Source organism: Megalobrama amblycephala, linkage group LG1 (assembly GCF_018812025.1).
Source record: "Megalobrama amblycephala isolate DHTTF-2021 linkage group LG1, ASM1881202v1, whole genome shotgun sequence".
NCBI classification, from domain to species: domain Eukaryota; kingdom Metazoa; phylum Chordata; class Actinopteri; order Cypriniformes; family Xenocyprididae; genus Megalobrama; species Megalobrama amblycephala.
The window spans coordinates 70,906,118-70,926,955 of NC_063044.1; the positions used below are offsets into that span (position 1 = coordinate 70,906,118).

Sequence of the window (20,838 nt, forward strand, 5' to 3'; positions counted from 1 at the left end):
AAACTTCATCAAATCCGAAACATTCAAATTCTGCTCTAAAGCAGTTGCAAGCTTTGAAATATTACTTGTGGTTAGCAAGAAAAGTTTTCTTTACGGAAATAGAACTTCTTAGGTTTGCAGAACAGCCCCTAAATATCAGATAACGTTTCCAGAAAGTTTCCCTAACCTTTTGATGTACGTCAGTGACCATTGCGAATATCCCAGCGCCCTCTGCTGGTCTGTCACTAAAAGTACTCTGGTAAAATGCTCGTATGACAGACGTCCGTGACACTCTCACATATTTAGTAAACATATTAAGAACTATAAAAACCTTATCCACAATTTATTATTACCACTGTACTTGTTTCGCGTTTGTGTGGGTGTGTGGATGTGTGTTTGTGAACCGATACCCGGATGTTGATCGGCGCGCCGTCCAGTGCGCAGCTGCAGGCCGAACTGACTGAGGTGAGCAAAACAAACCCAAACATGTACAAACATACACAACGTATGTCACATTATCTGCAACACACATACGGGTATATGTAAAATAACACGTTAGATTTGTGTTTGAAGGCTGTCGTTCTCATTTTGCGAACGTATTGTTAGCATTGCATTTTAGTTTGGATCTTTTCAGGTGTTTACCATCGAATTCCACTGAATAATTAAATGTATAGGTGCTGTATATCAACTTATGTCGCGTAAAATGATACAGGTGACACTATTATACACGCTTAGTGTGATAATAAAGCGTATTTGTTGTGCGTTTGAATGTTTGGGTGTAAATGCGCCATGATTAGCACGTTAGCTTAGTAAGTTTCTGCAGAAAGATGAGTATGGCAAAAACAATCTGTAGATGATTTATAGTGATGGTTCATTTCAGGTGGTCTTTGATGTACCTTGGAGAACTAATATCATAGTATTGTCACCATTCAGTACCATGATGGATGATAGTAATACCATGATAGTATTACCCAGCTAACAGGAATGTTTTGCTAACGTTAAGTCATTTCTGAATGTTCAATGGACTTTCGAAATGTCCATTTTGTTAAATGTTTTAAGAACGTTTCTTTCTTTATTTTGCGAACGTTAAGGGAACATTCAGTTTTATCATTTTGTAAACAATATTTGAATGTTTTCCTAACGTTCTAAAACATTTTATAATATATATATATATATATATATATATATATATATATATATATATATATACGTTAAATGAACGTCCAACTAAAATGTTACTGGGGAAAAAATGTTCCAAGAACAATGTATAGATATAATGTTTTTGTGCTAATGTTTTAAAGACAAGATTATTTAAATAGATTTATCTGTCAATTATTTTTTCTAAAAGTATTATTTTGAAACTAAAAATTAAATTGAATCCATTATTTTAAACTGTGTTATTTATTATCATGCCCAGTGCTGACTTCTAAACTGTAATATAAAGTCTATGAAAACAAATATAGTACCTATACTGTGCTATACAGTGTAAGCAAAATATATAAAGGGGTCATTGACAAATAAGGTTTTTGAAGGGTTAGTTCACCCAAAAATGAAAATGCCATCATTAATTACTCACCCTCATGCCATTTCACACCCGTAAGACCTTCATTAATCTTCAGAACACAAATTAAGATATTTTTGATGAAATCCAATGGCTCAGTGAGGCCTTCATAGGGAACAATGACATTTCCTCTCTCAAGATCCATAAATGTACTAAAAACATATTTAAATCAGTTCATGTGAGTACAGTGGTTCAATATTAATATTATAAAGCGACGAGAATATTTTTGGTGCGGCAAAAAAACTAAATAACGACTTATATAGTGATTTATATAGCTTCGGAGCATTTAAATGAATCAGCGTGTCGAATCATGATTCGGAACGCATGTCAAACCGCCAAACTGCTGAAATCACGTGACTTTGGCGCTCTGAACAGCTGATTCGATACGCTGATTCATTGTGCTCCGAAGCTTCCTGAAGCAGTGTTTTGAAATCAGCCATCACTAAATAAGTCGTTATTTTGTGTTTTTGGTGCACCAAAAATATTCTCGTCGCTTTATAATATTAATATTGAACCACTGTACTCACATGAACTGATTTAAATATGTTTTTAGTACCTTTATGGATCTTGCGAGAGGAAATGTCATTGCTGGCTATGCAGGCCTCACTGAGCCATCGGATTTCATCAAAAATATCTTAATTTGTGTTCAGAAGATTAACGAAGGTCTTACTGGTGTGGAATGGCATGAGGGTGAGTAATAAATGACAGAATTTTAATTTTTGGGTGAACTAACCCTTTAAGTGTAAAAAAAAAACCCTAATGGAGATATAATTAATTTTGAAGTTCTATTAAGTGTTAACAATGAGATTGTGGTTTTTATAATCAATTAACACTGCTTTTGTCATTTCTTTTTTTACAAGATGGACAAAATTTGTCACCCAAAAAAGTAATTTGGTTTAACCAAAATTTCGGTTCTACCGAATGACACTTTTGGATATACCGAATGATGATATTTTTAAACAGTGCAAACAGGCTCATATCTTTCCAGCTAGTTAGCAAAAGGACAATCAAACACTTAATATTTAGTACAAGTTTTTAAAATATTACAACATTTTCTATGTTTTATAGCAGTTGTACTGAATGACTTGATATTTTGGGACATGCGTATGAGCGAGTGACACACTGCAAAAAAATGCTGTTCTTACTTAGAATTTTTGTCTTATTTCCAGTCCAAATATCTAAAAATTCTTAGATCAAGAAGCATTTTCTTGACAAGTAAAAATTATTTTCTTGTAAATAAGTCGAAATTAAGTGAGTTTTTCCTTAAAACAAGCAAAATAATCTGCCAATGGGTTAAACAAAATAATCTTAATCCAAACTGAAAACAAGATTATATATTTTATTTTTGGTTTGAAATAAGATTATTTTGAACAACATTTTTTGCAGTGCAAGAATTTTTCAAATAGTTAACAGAGAGTTAGTTACTTTGCTTCATGACCATGTGGTCCTTTTGCAGGCATCTGAATGATGTCACATCCTGTCACATGATATTGAACGCATGACTTGATCCAAAATGGTCCCTTTATATTGGTTACTCGGAATGACATCAATGAAATTCATTTTTCCGGACATTATTTCTCATAAAAATGGCTGTATTGGCCTTTGGATAGTTAAACCGAATTACTTTTTGACACTTCAAAATCTTTAAAATACCTTTATATGTTGCAAATATAATTAAAACCTTTTAGATTCAATAAAAGTGATCTAGTTGTACTTACCTTACATACTTTGGATGTTATATCATTGTTTTTTATTAGTATTAAGTCCTTTGGACAAAAAAAAAATGACCCAAACATTACATTCTAAACCGGAAAATAAAGTAGCTAAATGAAAAATGATAATAAACAAAAACAAAAATATAAAATGTTAACTTGTATGAGGTATGAAGAGAACACACATTCACTCGTCTGAACATAGTAATTAATTATATTACATTAATAGACTATTCTAACCTTTACTGTTTCTACTCCCCTAAATATTTTAGTTTGAAGTGCTTTGGACAACTTGGGACATGTACCTTTACCGCAGCACCTCATTCCGTGTCCTCCGCTATTTTCCATATGTGTTTTGTCCACAGAAATGTGTTATTCACTACTGTAAAGCGACTTGACTGGCTGATGTTTTCTGAGCACAGCGCGTGAACGTGGCTGATCGATAATCAAATTCGTTGTCGATTATTTTTAATTATCGGTAATAATTGATGTTATCGATTAGTTGTTGCAGCCCTAGATTGTTCATATATACAATCAATGTTGATCAGAGTTTTTGTGTAAAGAATGAATGTAATTATAAACACAAAAACAGAATGGAATAAAATCACCACTGCTGCATTACTGGGCTGGTGGAAGGTGCAGTTTTACAACATGCATGGCACAAATACAGGACATATGTATTAAACAGCCCTATTGAAACCATTAAGTTATAAACATGCTGCTCAATTAACCCATGTGATGCGTGTCGTGTCACAGGAACAGGAAGGGAGCAGCAGTTCATGGAAGACGGTCACCATAAGACAGGAGACAGTAGTCACCAGGAGGCGGGTGATATTCTTGCTGTGTTCAACAATTAACAAAACATACATTATATATTTGTGCACAAACATCTGATGAATAGTTTGTTTTTATTGCAGGACACTGAAGACATCACGAAAGGTTGGTATATTTTAGATATCTATACAAGTTTTTTTCCATAATTCTGTACTCTTATTACATTTGTTTGAATATAAATATAAAACGAGCTTTTTATATTTTAATATTTTGTAATAAAACTTTACATTATTATATTTATAGTCACTATTTATAGGGATGCACCGATATGAAAATTCCGGCCGATACCGGTAACTGTATAATCCATTATGTATCGGCTTTAATATATCAGCTAAATTTTCTTATCAGGCTGATAACGATAACAGTAAAAATGAACGTATCGGCTGATACTGATATTGTCGCCGATATTGTGTGCAACTCTAACTATTCAAGTATTGTATCTTTGTATTATAAGTGTGTTTTTATTTGCAATGCACTGAAATTAAACCCAAACCGAAATTAAAGTTTTTATTTAGCCAACAACTGAAACCAAAATTGAAAGGATTAGTTCACTTTCAAATAAAATGTTCCTGATAATTTACTCACCCCCATGTCATCCAAGATGTTCTTGTCTTTTTTTTTTCTCCAGTCGAAAAGAAATGAAGGGTTTTTTGATGAAAACATTCCAGGATTATTCTCCTTATAATGGACTTCAGTGGCTTCCAAACGGTTGAAGGTCAAAATTACAGTTTCAGTGCAGCTTCAAAGGGCTTTAAACGATACCAGACGAGGAATAAGGGTCTTATCTAGCGATCGGTCATTTTAGAAAAAAATACAAGTGTATATGCTTTATAAACACAAATGATCACCTTGCACGTGCTTCTGCTTTCCGTATTCTTCAAAAAGCTTACGCTGTAGTATGCCTACGTCCGAAGCTGCACTGAAACTATTATTTTGACCTTCAACCATTTGGAGGCCATTGAAGTCCACTAAAAGGAGAATAATCCTGGAATGTTTTCATCAATAACCTTAATTTCATTTCGACTGAAGAAAGAAAGACATGAACATCTTGGGGGCATCTTGACATGGGGGTGAGTAAATTATCAGGAAAATTTTATTTGAAAGTGGACTAATCCATTAAGTTTGGGGAATAGGGATTTGTAGAAGACATTTTGAGAAAATCTGTCCTATACTTAATTTCATTTTTAACCACTCTCCTCATGTCAGAATCGAGTGCATTTCCATCTGCCACATCTCTCACCACCCTTACTTGTGCTTCATCACGACTCGGTCCTGCCGAAACACCCACCCCCTGTCCTGTTGTCGGGGGTTCGTTGGACCCCCCTGAGGGAGGGAACAATGCAAAGCGGACCGCTGTGGCCGACGGACAGCCCCCCTCCGCGGTGTCCCAGCGCTACATGCCCCGTGAGGTGCCCCCGCGCTTCCGCAACCAGCAGGAACCCAAAGTGCTACTGAAGAGGGGCCAGCCACCACTGTCCTGCATGCTGCTGGGGGGCGGAAACGGGGGGGACGCAACGCCCCAACTTCCCCTGCAGGAGGAAGCTGATGCCTCAGGTGGGTCGAGTCATTCAGAGCTGCAATGTTAACATTATTGGTACAGTAAACACAGAATGGACTTCAATATGGTCAAACCTATTCAACAGAGTGCAGAAAATCTTTTATGGGTGGAGGTAATGTCAGAAAACATACTTTGATACTTTGATGTTTTTCCTCTTTCAGATCATACGGTGGATTCAGTTTCTCTGCACTCATCGTCTGATGCCTCTGCCACTCCCACTTATGCAAATTACACATGGGGGCTGGGCTCAGGAGGTCAACCCTCCGCTCAGGGAATGGACAAGGACAATTCTGATGTAGAGAAATGGCCAAGACCGGAAGACCATTGGAATAGTGATCAGACCCTACAGTCTGCAAGATTAGGGATGGATGAGTCTGCTGGCCTGGGAATGAATAGTTCTTCTCAACTCTCTGGATATGCAGAAGCCAGTGTGGTAGGAGGTGCGTCCTCACAGTCCGACAATAAAGAATCCATTAAAGGAGTCAATCCACATTATAGTTCCAAGGTGCCGTTACCTTCTGGAGACCAGGAGGGCACTCAAGGTCTAAATCCAAACTACAACCCTGATGACCCTGATAGAGCAGCTTCAGGTCGAGATCTCTTAACTCACACTGCCTCTAAAGAATCTCCTCCTGCACCCTTGAGTCCAGCCAGTGCGCGGTACCAGACACTCTGCAAGAACGAAGAGCGCATTACGGGGGATTGGGCGGAGCTGCGAGCTGGACCAAATGGTGGTGGAGAGGTTGGAGTCTCCTGTGCAGATTTGTGGGATACAGGACAAGATCCTGTTGGGAAGAGCAGTGATGCTGTAGGTGGAAGTTCAGATGATGGCACTGGCATCTCTCAGGGAAAGTGGGATGGCGACACAGTAGGTTCAAACAAACAGGCAGCTACAGGATGGACCTCAAACTCAACAGTTGGAGCCACAAAAGAGGATGAAAGAGAGATCTCTGAGGTAAGCACAGATAGTTTACAGGACTCTTCAATGCTTGCAAAAAGTGTGGCATCAAGAGACGACAATCAGAAAGCAGGAGATGACTGGGGTAGGTCCGATGGAGAATCGACTGTTAGAGAAAGCACTGAGGATGGGATGCACACCCACAATCTGGTCCAGAGTCCCTCCAGATGTCAGGCCCTCCACCCAGAAGAAGCCTTACAGAGCTTGATCACTCACACTAACCTGGATCCTAAAGTGCTGTGCAACACGGGATGGGGCAAAACCCAGATCAAGCAGAACGTTGCCTGGGATTTTGAGGGCGATAGTGGGACCGTTGGTTGGGATGTAGAAGTGCACACCGATCGCAGTAAGGAAGGCTGGCAGGATGCAGGTGATCCTTCCAGCTCCAAAATGCAAAAGCAAGAGGCTGGACAGGTGGATAGAGCTCAGGGGTGGACCGGGCATGGAGAAATAATTGTTGGGAGTGGTCGCAAAGGGAGTGGTTGGGGAGAAGACCAGGAGGTTGAAAGTTCGTGTAGGAGGGAAGGAACTGGGTGGAACCAGGGTGGCGGAAGTGAGTGGACGAAATTGCCCGAGGGTGGAGGCTGGAAGGAAGAGAGAGGTAGTGACAGAAGAAATCAGGATGAGGGCAGCCCGGAAGACTCGGGACAGCGGAGTGGTGGCTGGGGAGGAAATGAAGGCAGCAGTGTCAAACTGCACCAGGGATGGGGCGAGAAGCTTCCATCACAGATACCAAACAAACAAACAGCACTTAAAACCCAAAATCAACAACCGCAGCAGCAATCGCAGACCCAGCAGCAAATGCCGGGATATCCAAAGGCCTTGCAGGACAGGGGTCGTCCAGGAGAGCCGGATGACCAGAGCAAAGGGTCTGGGTGGACATCTGGACCTATCCCTCAGATGACTTCAGTCGTAGAGCCGAGTGGGTGGGATGAACCCTCGCCTCAGTCCATCAGCCGGAAGATGGAGATCGACGATGGCACATCTGCATGGGGCGATCCGTCACGCTACAATAGCAAGAACGTCAATCTGTGGGATAAGAACAGCTCACCGGCCCAACAGTCATCGTCGTCTGGAAGACAGCCTGGAACAGCATCTAAGAACTCGGGTAAGAAGGCAGCAGTTCATATTGAATCAATTAAACCATTTTGAACTAGAATCGTCCCTTTTAGTAACACACGTACACTTTCTAGGTCCTGCAACATGGGCGCGCAGCAATGCTCCCTCTGACCCATCTGTGGACAGCGGTACGGCTTCTTGGGGGAAATCGTTTGATACACCATCTGGCTGGGGGGAATCGAGTGAACCAGGGAAAGGTGGAGGATGGGGAAACTCCCAATCCCATTCTGCCAAGTCTGGTATGAGCCTGTCCATGTACAAGTCCATTAAACAGTACAACCAGGGTTACCAAGTCTGCGGTTTTCCCACAGAATTGACATAAATTATGTTTGACTAAATTTTTATATTTGTTGCATTAATGGAACAAGGTGAAACACTTCCACTGTGTAATTTGAGCTGATTTTCATATATATATATATATATATTCTCTTCAGGTTCAAAGTCTATGCAAGAGAGTTGGGGTGACGAAAGCTCGAATGCATCCCGCCACTCCAGCTGGGAGGAAGATGATGGTAGTGTTGGTGTTTGGGGAAGTCGGGGATCCCAAAGCAACATGCCTACGTACAACTCTGGGGGCTGGGGGCAAGGCCAGGGGGCCAGGAGACTCAATGCAAAGGTATATTTGAACCCTTCATAGCTAGATATTTTGATCTCGCCAAGATTTTAAAGGAAAACAGTCGACTCCTACGAAGCAGACACCTTAACATTTCTATCCCTCTCGCCTTTGGTTTGTCCCCCAGAGCCCCCTTAAAGGTAACAGTGGGGACTCATGGGCATCTCCTGTGACTCGGCAGTTTTCAAACATGGGCGTTACGGTAAGCTAGTCATTTGCCCTGATTTGCTCTTGTGTGAAGCTGCAGAGCAGCTTAGAAATATGCTGATTGTTTATGTCAGGATGAAGATTCCGGTATGGGTCATGATAGACATGACAGGAGAGGAATGAATGATGGTGAGATGCGGAGAGGCGGCAGGACTGGGGGAGGTTTCCGCTCACAGACTTCCAAAGAGATGCCATGTGGGGAGACCGGACCTTATCTTGACAAGGTATTGAGACACTTCCAACACCATCTTCATTAAAGAACAAAGAAAGTTGTATCTAATAACGGAGATTGCATGGCATATAAATGCAGAAACCCTCTCGAGAAAGAAGAGCAACCTGAGGTTTTGAAATCAAATTTGACCCCATTTATTATCTTAATGCATGTCTTCTTGTGAATGATTCATCCATGCATACTTTATCTTTAATCAAAATGTCATAACTTGCTTCATAATCCAATCAACAACCACTGGATAAAATTGCCATTGCAGCTTATTTCTGTGAATACTGTGAATTCATACTAGTCTTCACATACTGTTTTTTGACCCAGTAGGGAAGTATGTGATTTCAGATGCAGACTAAGTACCTTGCTCAAGGGTACAATGGTGTCCATAGGTAGATTTTCACAGACTTGAAAAAAACCTTCTAAAGCCCTAAGCTTTAGATCTTCTTTGCTGTTGTTTTGAAGGTCGGGGGTCATAATATGTTTGGAAGCAGTGGACATCCTCCATTGAGAGGGATGCATCAGGCTGGTGTGCACCCCTTAAACCCTTCCCCCGGGATAAGAGCACAAGTGCCTCCCCAGTTCCTGCCACCTCAGGTCAGTTTGTGTCTTTGGTTTAAGCACTGTGATAAATGTACGTTTATTAGCTCACGGTTGCTCTGTTTCTCTGCAGGTTCCTGGGCCTTTGCTAAAACCAATGGCGCCCCCTAGTGGGAGTATGTTCCCTCCACAGCTCTCCCCCCAGCAAATCGCCATGCTCAGTGGCATTCATCCACACATGCAGCAGTTCCAACTAGTATGCATCACATTTGGTCCTGCAAAATATCATAAAATGTTTAAGAAGCATTTTTTTTATGTTTTATATACGTTCCTTTTCCCAGGCCTGTCAGATCATTCTACAACAACAACAGCAGCAACAGTTTCTGAATCAGAGGAAGTTTCCTCCTCCTGCAAGACAACAGCAAGACCCGCAGCAGGTACAGCATAACTGGTCACCCAAATATTAGTGCAGCGCCCTCTACTGACTTAACCCTGTGTATCATATTTGATACACAAATTTCTAAGGCATCTAAATTACCAACATGATCAAAACTTTGCTGAAAAACCTCTTCCACACAATCTGCTACATGCCTTCTGTTGTCTGATTGAATGTTTAGATGTTTTTAGCAAGTAAAAGGCCTTTTAGTATAATTGTAGAAACGTCCACCTGTAGCTTGTGGTTCACGTCTTTTTGCTGTGAACTCTTTACAGATTTTTTATGAAATAAATGTAAGAATAACTTTAATATTGTTAGAAATATTTCAAGATGAATACTTACTGTACTGAAGCAACTATGGCTTACTTGATTATCCATACATCTTTTTTTAGAAAAATCGCAAATATCAAGTAGGACTAAATCTTTTTTGTGTGTTTTCTTCATAGTTGGCACGGATCATGGCTATCCTACAGCAGCAACAGGGGGTTGGTGGGCCCAAACTCTCGCCTTCCCCCCTAGGAGGACACGTCCTCAAACACCCAGACGCACACCTCCATCACCTGGGCATGAATGCTCACAAGCAGCCTGATGTGTCAGTGCATTCGGCCATGGGAGGATCAGAGCTGCACAACAAAGCTCCAGCTGCGTTCACAGGTGAGGATGTCACCTCCAAAAAATGACTCCTCTTTAACTATAAAGCGTTTTTTACTTGAATGTCCTGCTTTAAATTAGATTACACATTTTTTTTTTATTTGGAAATTTCATAAGTACATTTCCATCTCTGTCTGTCTCAGGTTTTGCGAGCGGATCTGATCTGGATTCTCTGATGAGTTCTCCTGCTGGTTTGAAGGATGGAGCTGGGACTCAGTCTCGATTTAAGTGGATGATGGATGGAAACAGTTTGACGCCCTCCCCGCCGGAGCAAACACTACACAACGGTAAAATACTACGTACACATATGTACTTCTCAAAATCTGTAGATCCTTAAAAAGTCTTAAAATGTCTTAAATTCCTTAATGTAATTAATGTAATGTAATTAATTCCTAAAATAAGACCTCGCCTTAAATCCACTTTTCAAAGGACTTAAAAATGCAACTGATCTGACACAGCAGTAAAGAGTTAGATTTCATAACGTTTTCACTCATTGCTTTTTGAAATCATGAAATCAGTCTAAAGCATAAAAGTGAATTAAAACAGAAATATGTTATTTGTTTATATTACTATTTCAATTCTCAAATAAAAGTTTTGTTGTTATTATTATACTGTTGTTGTTATTAATATATATTTTCAGCTATATTTATATATATATATATATATATATATATATATATATATATATATATATATATATATATATATATATATATATATATATATATATATATATATATGAAGAGTTTGGTTCCAAAACGCGATAAACGCCATTTTCAAAAAAATTGAGTTTCCACCAAAATCAGTATTGTATCTGGTCGGTATTGAAAAGTCATTTATTAATTTTGCGCAAAATGCAATATCCGTCGTGTTATTCTGTCATGTTTTCTCCCTTTCTTTCCAAAACGCGACAAGCGCCAGTCTCCCTTCTCTGCAGAACGCAATATATCCCCTCAACCGATCACAGCGCTCCATTCCACCCACTGTAAACATTGAAGGCTTTTTTAAAAGCCGTTTTTAATACCAATGTACTTGGCAAATGTGTTTATTTAACCGTGCGGTGGCGCCAGATACTCTTTAATCGGTAATGACAAATAATTTATAACATTAACGAGATTCATTTTGGGAGTGACGGCTGAATGTATTTTTAGTAAAATGCCTGTATATAAGATAAATATTGGCAAAGTTTAGACTCTGTCATGTATATGAATCAACTTACTTTGTTGTGTATTTTCAATTTGAAAAATAACTTTTATATTGATGGATTAATTGCATTTTGAAAAAAAGTGTCATGGATTTATTGCATTTTGGGGAAAAAAATAATACGTTTTTATAATAAACTTTTTAAAATCAAAATGTAGATTTGAATTTTTTATGTTTTTATAACCAAAAGATGCTATGTGAAAGTTTGAAACAGAAAATAGTGGTTTTCATCTTGCCACTTTCTTGGTAAAGAAAACACCTTTTTACTCAAATTAATCAAAATGGAGTTATTGCGTTTTGGAACCAAACTCTTCATATATATATATATATATATATATATATATATATATATATATATATATATATATATATATTTTTTTTTTTTTTTTTTTTTTTTTTAAGTTCTGGAAAATTGTATTAAAAAGTATTAAATTTGAAGTGCTAATACCTACAGATACCCTGGTAATAATTAACAGTAATACAGTTTATTAGAACATTATTTTTAAGGAACATAATTTTAAATATTTTTCTGTTTGCCAAAAAAAAATGAAGGGAATTTTTAAAATTTAATTAGATTTTTAAAAAGATGAATGAAATTGTTATTATTAACAATAGTTTTTAAAGCATTAAAATGGAATGCAGAACAAATTAAAATGGAACACAGAATTAGGGAAAGATAAACTGATGTCGCAGGTCATTGTTGAATGTGTGTTAACTCAGTGTTTGTGTGTTCAGGGCCGGTGAAGCTGCCCGGTGGTGGCTCGTACTCTCAGTTTGACGTGTTGGGCGGCGGCTGGCACAGAAGCGCAGCTGGAAAAATGGACACACCTCCTGCAAACCCCACCTGGCCTCCAGGTAACATTCAGATCTGATAGCTCTTTTCATTAATGACTTCCGTCCTTTGAATCAGTGAAATTATTTCAACTGTCTTGACTTTGTTCACCCTGAAAGCCCAAATCTGATTTATAGGCATTTCTATACTACTGTTTAATGTTTTTGAAAGAAGTCTCTTCTGCTCACCAAGGCTGCATTTATTTGATCAAAAAATCAGTAAAAACAGTGAAATATAGTATTTCAATTTAAAATTGCTGTTTTTATGTGAATGTACTGTAAATTGTAATTTATTTCTGTGATCAAAGCTGAAATTTCAGCATCATTACTCCAGTCTTCAGTGTCACATGATCCTTTTAGAAATGATATGCTGATTTGATTTTTTTTTAAGAAACATTTATGATTATCTATGTTGAAAACAGCTTGAAGTTATGGAAATTGTGATAGCGTCTTTTGAACAGAACAGACGAACAGAACGTTTGAAGATCAAACTTTCTCAGTGTTATTACTTTCTTATCGCATTCAGTCCAACTCAGCATATGATGTCTGATATTATATGAAAATTACCCAACATCCACAAGTATTTACAGGGTTGCCACAGGTCTTTAAAAAAGGTTAGTTCACCCAATAATGAAAATTGTCATTACTCACCCTTATGTCGTTCCACACCTGTAAGAACTTCGTTCATCTTCAGAACAAAAATTAAGATATTTTTGATAAAACCCAAATGCTCAGTGAGGCCTCCATTGCCAGCAAGATCATGAAGCTTCGAAGCTTTACAAATCTTTTGTTTGGAATCAGTGGTTCAGAGCGTGTACAGCCAGGTTCGGAGCACCCAGAAAGCTACTAAAAACATATTTAAAACAGTTCACGTGACTACAGTGGTTCAACCTTAATGTTATGAAGCGACGAGAATAATGTTTGTGCACCAAAAAACAAAATAACAATTTTATTCAACAATACCTAATGATGGCCAATTTCAAAACACTGCTTTGTGAAGCATCTTTTGTTTTGAATCAGTGGTTCGGAGTGCCAAAGTCATGTGATTTCAGTAAACGAGGCTTTGTTACGTCATAAGTGTTTTCGAAATTTCAACGGTTCACATGGCTTTGGCAGTTTGAAAGGCGCTCCGAACAACTGATTCGAAACAAAAGATTCGTAAAGCCTTGAAGCTTCATGAAACTTCATGATCTTGCTGGCAATAGAGGCCTCACTGAACCATCAGATTTTATAAAAAATATCTTAATTTGTGTTCTGAAGATCAATGAAGGTCTTACGGGTGTGGAACAACATGAGAGTGAGTAATTAATGACTTTTAATGAATTAATGAATTTTCATTTTTGGGTGAACTAAACCTTTAAAAAGCCTTACATTTGATGTTAAAAACCCTGCAGATCCCTGGTTTACCTTTCACATGTATTTATTGCTGTAATATCTCGTCTCACTCAGAGTTTCAGCCAGGCGTCCCATGGAAGGGCGTCCAGAGCCCCGAACCTGAGCCTGACCCTTACATGACCCCTGCGGGAATGATGGGATCAGCCGTGCTCGGTGATACCGAACATCATCTGCTGCAAGACAACACAGGTATTGAGTCAGAGAGGGTTCACCTTAACCTGGTCTCATTTCTCACCAGTCATTTCTCGGACCCCATAATGTGTGTGTCGCACAGTTTTAGCAGTCAGGGATCAGTTTAAAACGGTGTGGAAGGAAGCAAAGTCATATTTACCATGTTTAAGAAAGAACTAGTCACCGGGTTTGACCAAGTTTGTGAGCAGATCTGGGAGCGATATTTAGTGTTTTGATTAAAATGTACTAAATGATCTAGAGATTGACCAGCACAGCTGTATAATTGATACTCATGATTTTTGTGTATATTGTATGGATAATCAAGTAAACCCAAGGTGCTTCAGTCCAGTAAGTGTTCATGTTGAAATATTACAAACAATATAAAAGTTATTCTTATGTTTCTTTATAAAAATCAGATTTAAAAAAAGACTCAAAGCACGAGCTGAAGGTGGATGTTTGTACAGTTATACTAAAAGACCTGACACTGTTTTTCAGGGTCACACTCTCTGAACACCTGTATGCCTTCACCTGGTGCCTGGCCGTACAGTGCCTCAGAACCCCCTCTCACTGCACACGGCACAGGTAACACGTCAAAACTATGTTCACTGTGTTTATGAAGGCATTTGAATAGCTGGTAATATTCCATAACGTTTCCAGCTAAATACTCCGAGCTGAAGTCCAGTTGGCCGCCGGAGCCCATTGGACACGGCAAATCGTGGCGGACCAATCGGAACACTTCTCACCTGCCCCGCCCCCCTCCGGGCCTCAGCAGTCAGAAGCAGCCGTGGCCGGTGGAGGGGCCTCGGATGCCCAGGTCGTGGGGAGGCGGAGCCAGCGTCCCCGAGTCGCCCTTTAAAACAGGTACTGCACACACACACGGTCGTCATCATACGTGAGCAACGGACGCGTGTGAAGCTCAACCTGTTCATGTATCGTGTTCTTCAGAGTGGAGCGACGGAGGAGCGTCGGCGGGAAAATCATGGCTGTTACTGCGGAACCTCACGCCACAGGTACAGCTGAGTTTATTCGGTCAAAAATACAGAGGAAACAGGGAAATATTATTACAATTTCAAATGGCTGTTTTCTGTGTGAATGTGTGTGTTAAAGGAACACTCATTTTCCAACTCCCCTAGAGTTAAACAGTTGAGTTTTACCGTTTTCGAATACGTTCAGTCGATTTCTGGGTCTGGCGGTACCACTTTTAGCATAGCTTAGCATAGTTCATTGAATCTGATTAGACCGTTAGCATCTCGCTCAAAAATGACCAAAGAGTTTCAATGATATTACGCAGCGCCTGTGACCCCCTGCTTGCACAGGGTTTGTGCCTTGCAACCATGGAGACATTTGTGAGAGATGCTGCGTAATATCATTGCGCCTGCTGCACTCATGGTACGGCAGCAAAGTTCCTTGATTATTACGCCGGAATGAGAGTATAGTTCCTAGCCATATCAGCCTAGAAAATCACAACTTTTCATTTTCCATCAGTCTTAGTACACGAAGTAACTACAGAAGAGTCAAGTTTAAAAATATTGAAACTCTTTGGTCATTTTTGAGCGAGATGCTAACGGTCTCATCAGATTCAGTGAACTATGCTAAGCTGTGCTAAAAGTGGTACCGCCAGACCCAGAGATTGGCTGAATGGATTTGAAAATGGTGAAACTCAACTGTTTAACTCTAGAGGAGTTGGAAAATGAGCCTATTTTCAAAAACAGTGGAGTGTTCCTTTAAAATGTAATGTATTCCTGTGGTTTTCAGCATCATTACTCCAGTCTTCAGTGTCTTTTTGAACACAGGAGTAAATTACATTTTTGCAATATATATTCACATAGAAAACTGCTGTTTTAAATTGTAATATTTCACTGGTTTGATTGTATTTTTGATCAATAAATAAATGCAGCCTTGGTGAGCAGAAGAGACTTCTTTCACAAACATTTAAAAAACAAAATCTTACCGACCTGAATCAGTTGGCGCTTCATGCAGATCAGATTGAAGAGGATTTACTGTATTTGTCAGTGTATTTACAGTAGCAAAGCATCAGGTTTAGGTGTTTTCACGTCTGTGCAGATCGACGGCTCGACCCTGAGGACGATCTGTCTGCAGCACGGCCCCCTTCTGACCTTTCACCTCGGCCTGACGCAGGGCAGCGCTCTGATTCGCTACTGTAGCCCTCATGAAGCCGCCAAAGCCCAGAGTGCCCTGCATATGTGAGTCCTGCAATACCTTTGGCAGACTTTCTAGTCATTTTCATTTAATTTAAGTCACTGTGATCTAAAGTGTGTTTTCATGTTCAGGTGCGTTCTGGGAAACACCACCATCGTGGCCGAGTTCATGAGCGAGGAGGACGTCGTCCGTTACTTCACACATTCCCAGACCGCCGGGGTCGCGGGGTCACCCGAGGGCTCGTCCGACTCCGCCTCTCGAGAGAGCGAGCGGCCCGCGGGCGTTGGCACGGACGGAGACTGGCAGGGGTTGGACGTGTCGGCCGGATCTGCGGTGGAAACGCCCGGACTAGCCCTCCTCAGCCAATGGAGCAACAGCGCAGGGGAGGGGGCGGGGAAAGGGGTCTGGGGGGGCGTTGCTCCCAGTTATCACGGCGGCGGCCTATGGGGCGCTCCTCAGTTAGAGGACGGCACAGCCGGGTTGTTGCCAGGCAACCTGCTTGGAGGCGGGACGGACAGTTTGTGATTGACAGTTGAGAGTTTTTGAGATACTGGTACATGGAGTTTAAAGTGTGTCGTAACGGCATCAAACTGCAAAAATAATGATTGTTTCCAAACATGTGGAAGCCCAGTGCATTATCATTTTTTCATCTAGTTTTCACAAGACAAGGGTTGAACCTCATTTTATCCCGAAACTCGAAAGGAAATAAAAAATCATAATTTTAGGACCATTAAGTATTTTGCCTTGTGACATTGTTTGTAATAAAAATCAATCATCTAATTCTCAATACTATTTATACATTACTTTAAATTGTAATTATTCACAAATTTGATTTCCAATTTGATTTTTTTCATTTTATTTTTTTGTTTTTTGTTTTTCTATTTCTATTTTATTTGTTTTTGTTTTGTTTTTCTATTTCTATTTTATTTTGCTGTATTATATTTTGTAAATACAGCAATACAGTTTATTTTAATGTAATTTTATATAAATATAAATCATTAATAAATATACTAATATTAAAACTCGCAGCGCAAACAAATACCATCATCATGAACAAAAATACTAGCTGAATAATGTCACAATGCAAAAAAAGTATATATGTGTCAATTACATATCTATATGAAATCTTAAACATATTCTCGGGGTATATTTTGATTTACTGAGTGAAGAATAAGTCACCATACAAGCATAACGCATGGCTTCTGTATGTTTTCATTGTTTTTGCAGTTCTTTCTGGTGAGGTTAATTTCACACACCGCAGCTTTAAGACAGACACACATTCGCATCCAGAGAGCTACATTTCCACACAAACACTGGACGTGTCGACAGGCTTTGGTATCAGTGAGATATTAAACACACACACACACACACACACACACACACACTCACACAGATGCAGTGCGATCGCTGTGGATTTGCTTACAGACATTCTCGTCATTGCCAGAGTTAAGCTATCATGTATTTGAATGCAGGGACTGTTCCTAAAGGCCTTCTTTCACACACACACTGCTCAACTTGAACAACCCAATGTAAATTTGATGTTACGCTGGCACATGCAGACACTGTTTTAATGCTTCGACAGTGGATTTCTTGAGTTCGTTCGAGCGTGAGAGCATTTGATGTCGGTAGATGCGTGAAACTCACATAAAACAGGCCACATTTCTCTCCAGAATGAAGTCGGAATCAAAATTTTGCCTAAAGAAAACCTGTTTTTAGGACCAGTTTACAAATGGATGTGATATTTTTTTCATGATGACTGAGCACATTTACTCCCACATTCTCATTATTGTAATGCAACAAGTTGTTTTTGCTGTTCTCATGAATCAGTAATATTTAACAGTGATCGTAATAGTTACAGTGAAAAATATTGTAATGCGATTCGTTTTTAATTTAATTCAACTAGTATCATGATGCATAAACACTTGAAATCATTTAAATAATGCCATTTTTTCTGCAAGATACTAATGAGAATTTGGGAAGAAGTGTTTTATAGTTGCAAAAATATTGTCACAATGCACTGTTTGATGCTTCGACAGCAGATTTCTTGTTTTCTTTTTGTTTTTGTTTTTTGAGCGCTAGAGCATTTGAAGCTGGTAGATGCGTAAAACTCACGAAAAACAGGCCACATTTCACTCCAGAATCAGAAGTCAAAATCTAAATGTTGCATAAAGAAAACAACCTATTTTGAGGAGCAATTTACAATTTTTTCATTATGATGTTTTCATACGGAAGCTTGTTCCCGCCATGGAATAAAAAAAAAAGGCAATTGCGACTTTTTATCTCACAATTCAGACTTTTTTCCCCTCAGAACTGCAATATATAAATTTGCAACTGCGAATTAAAAAGTCATAATTGTAATCTGACTTTTTTTCTCAGAATCAGACTTTATAGCTCGCAATTGAGTTTATATCACAATTATTAGAAATAAAGTCAGAATTGCGGGATGTAAACTTGCAGTTGCAAAAGGTCAACTGCAAGGGAAAAAAAATCATAATTACAAGTTTATATCTCTCAATTCTAACTTTAATTTTCTCGCTATTGCGAGTTTATTGCAATTGCAATTGCTAGTTTATTCCCTGCAATTCTGACATTTTTTTTCTCTCAATTGTGATTAATTATGAGTTTATATCGCACGATTCTTTCTTTTTCTTGCTATTGCGAGTTTATACCCTACAATTCTGCCTTTTTTTTCTCGGTATCGCGAGTTTATATCGCACAATTATGACTTTTTTTCCCGCAATTGTGAATTTACATCTGCGCAATTGTGGAAAGAAGTCAGAATTGTGAGAAGTCACAATTAACTAATTAACGCAATTAACAAGTTTAATTTTTGCAATTGCAAGTTTATACCCTGTGATTCCGACATTTTTCTCAGTATTGCGAATTTATATCCCGCAATTCTTACTTTTTCCTCGCAATTGTTAATTTACATCTCGCAATTGCGAGTTTATAATCAGCAATTCTGATCCCCCCCCCCCCCCTGCTATTGCGAATTTATTTTTTGCAATTGCAAGTTTATACCCTGTGATTCTGACATTTTCTCAGTATTGCGAGTTTATATCCTGCAATTCTGACTTTTTTTCTCGCAATTGTGAATTTACATCTGCGCAAATGCGGAAAGAAGTCAGAATTGTGAGAAGTCGCAATTAACTAATTAACACAATAAACAAGTTTCATTTTTGCAATTGTGAGTTTATACCCTGTGATTCTGACATTTTCTCGGTATTGCGAATTTATATCCCGCAATTCTTACTTTTTTTCTCGCAATTGTTAATTTACATCTCGCAATTGCGGAAAAAAATCAGAATTGTGAGATAAAAGTCGCAGCTAACTTAATTTTTTTATTCTGTGGCAGAAACAAGCTTCCATATTTTCTTGATGATTTAGCACATTTACTATGTTGAATCTGGTTATGTTCTCATTACTGTAATGTACTATTTAATATATTACAGTGAAAAGTACTGTAATGCAGTTAGATTTTTATTTAAATCAACTAATATCATGATGAATAAACACTTTAGTTTAATTAATGCCATTTTTCTGCAAAAAGTAAATTTTTCTGTCGTCACGATGCAAAACTTTTTATGGTCCTGAAAATAATATAAATTTTCATCACACAAAATGTAATTTACTTGTGATTCCGGTGTGAAATGTCACAATGTTTTGTGAGATTCACGCAGATTCTGTTTCTTTAATCCAGCACGGCGTTCCTGTGGATTTCGTGTAACTTAAACGCATCTGATCTCGTTCTGACCTTCCACTGTTCCCTTCTTTATCTGTTCGTCAGGATTGCTGTTACATTTATACGATTCGTACGCTGTTTTTTGCTAAGGCATATACAAGTTATCTTCAAAGACTTTCAAGTGTGTTGGACGGACTGCCGTCTACAATGTGTATGTGTGCACTTTACTGTTTTTGTCTGTGTTTGTGAGTTTGTGTGCGGCTGTACATTGTTAACTGTGCACTATACACTGCTGGTTGTGTTTTACAAACGTTGGCATTAGCGGGTTTCTGCGATTGATGTTTCTTTCGTTGTTTTTTAAGCGTACTCATGTAGCCTTTTGTATCGGCTGAACTGCAATAATGATGATTCTACAAGCATTTTTAAGACACAAACGTGTGACGGCGTTTCTGCCAAACTTATCCGCCTGTCCAGAGTTTACAAACAGCTGAAAGACATGTGTTTTTATGTGTCTGTATTGTTGTTTTTGTTTTAAATTAAGACTTTAACACTCCTTTCAGTGTTTCAATTTTTTTGAGATTTTACAGAAGAAAAAAAAAGGTGAAGAGTTTATTTAAATAAAAGTGACATATGCAGCTGTTATAAAGATTGTTTTTTTGTGGTTTCTGGACTCTTTCTGTCATTCGTGCTCAGCTGTAAACCTGTCAGTGTGTTAGAGGTACGTTAACAGGTTTTTAAATTGTATTGGTAACACAGTTTACAATAAGGTCTCGTTGAACATTAGTTAATACATTAACATAAACTAATAATGGGCGATATTTTTACAGCTTTTTTTTTAAACCTTTGTTGACTTTAGTTCATAAAATGTTTATTACTTCACACTGATAACTAATGTTAGCAGATAGCTTATTACTTTTAACCTTTGGCTAATGTAAAAGGCTAAATGTTGAGATTAATAAAGATTAATTGTTTTTTTGTGTTAACTAATGTTAAACTTTTATTATTTAC

General features: G+C 38.5%; 1 protein-coding gene across 3 annotated transcripts; it reads left to right on the top strand.

The window, feature by feature from the left end:
• Positions 1–232: 232 nt before the first annotated feature.
• tnrc6bb.1 (trinucleotide repeat containing adaptor 6Bb.1) lies at positions 233–20,472 on the top strand. Of its 3 annotated transcripts, XM_048157072.1 has the most exons (22): positions 233–444; positions 4,009–4,076; positions 4,170–4,191; positions 5,293–5,640; positions 5,806–7,710; positions 7,796–7,960; positions 8,156–8,337; positions 8,462–8,536; positions 8,616–8,765; positions 9,227–9,358; positions 9,435–9,557; positions 9,643–9,738; positions 10,184–10,391; positions 10,532–10,675; positions 12,327–12,446; positions 13,872–14,006; positions 14,484–14,570; positions 14,646–14,849; positions 14,934–14,998; positions 16,053–16,192; positions 16,280–16,701; positions 17,376–20,472. In XM_048157072.1, the coding sequence occupies exons 2-21, from the start codon at positions 4,032–4,034 to the stop codon at positions 16,671–16,673; spliced, it is 4,740 nt and encodes a 1,579-aa protein (XP_048013029.1). In that variant the 5' UTR covers positions 233–444; positions 4,009–4,031; the 3' UTR covers positions 16,674–16,701; positions 17,376–20,472. The 3 variants fall into 3 exon arrangements, with proteins under 3 accessions (XP_048013029.1, XP_048013022.1, XP_048013039.1); XM_048157065.1 differs by having other exon boundaries at positions 16,280–20,472; XM_048157082.1 differs by lacking the exons at positions 14,934–14,998; positions 17,376–20,472 and having other exon boundaries at positions 16,280–16,421.
• The last annotated feature ends 366 nt before the right edge of the window (positions 20,473–20,838 follow it).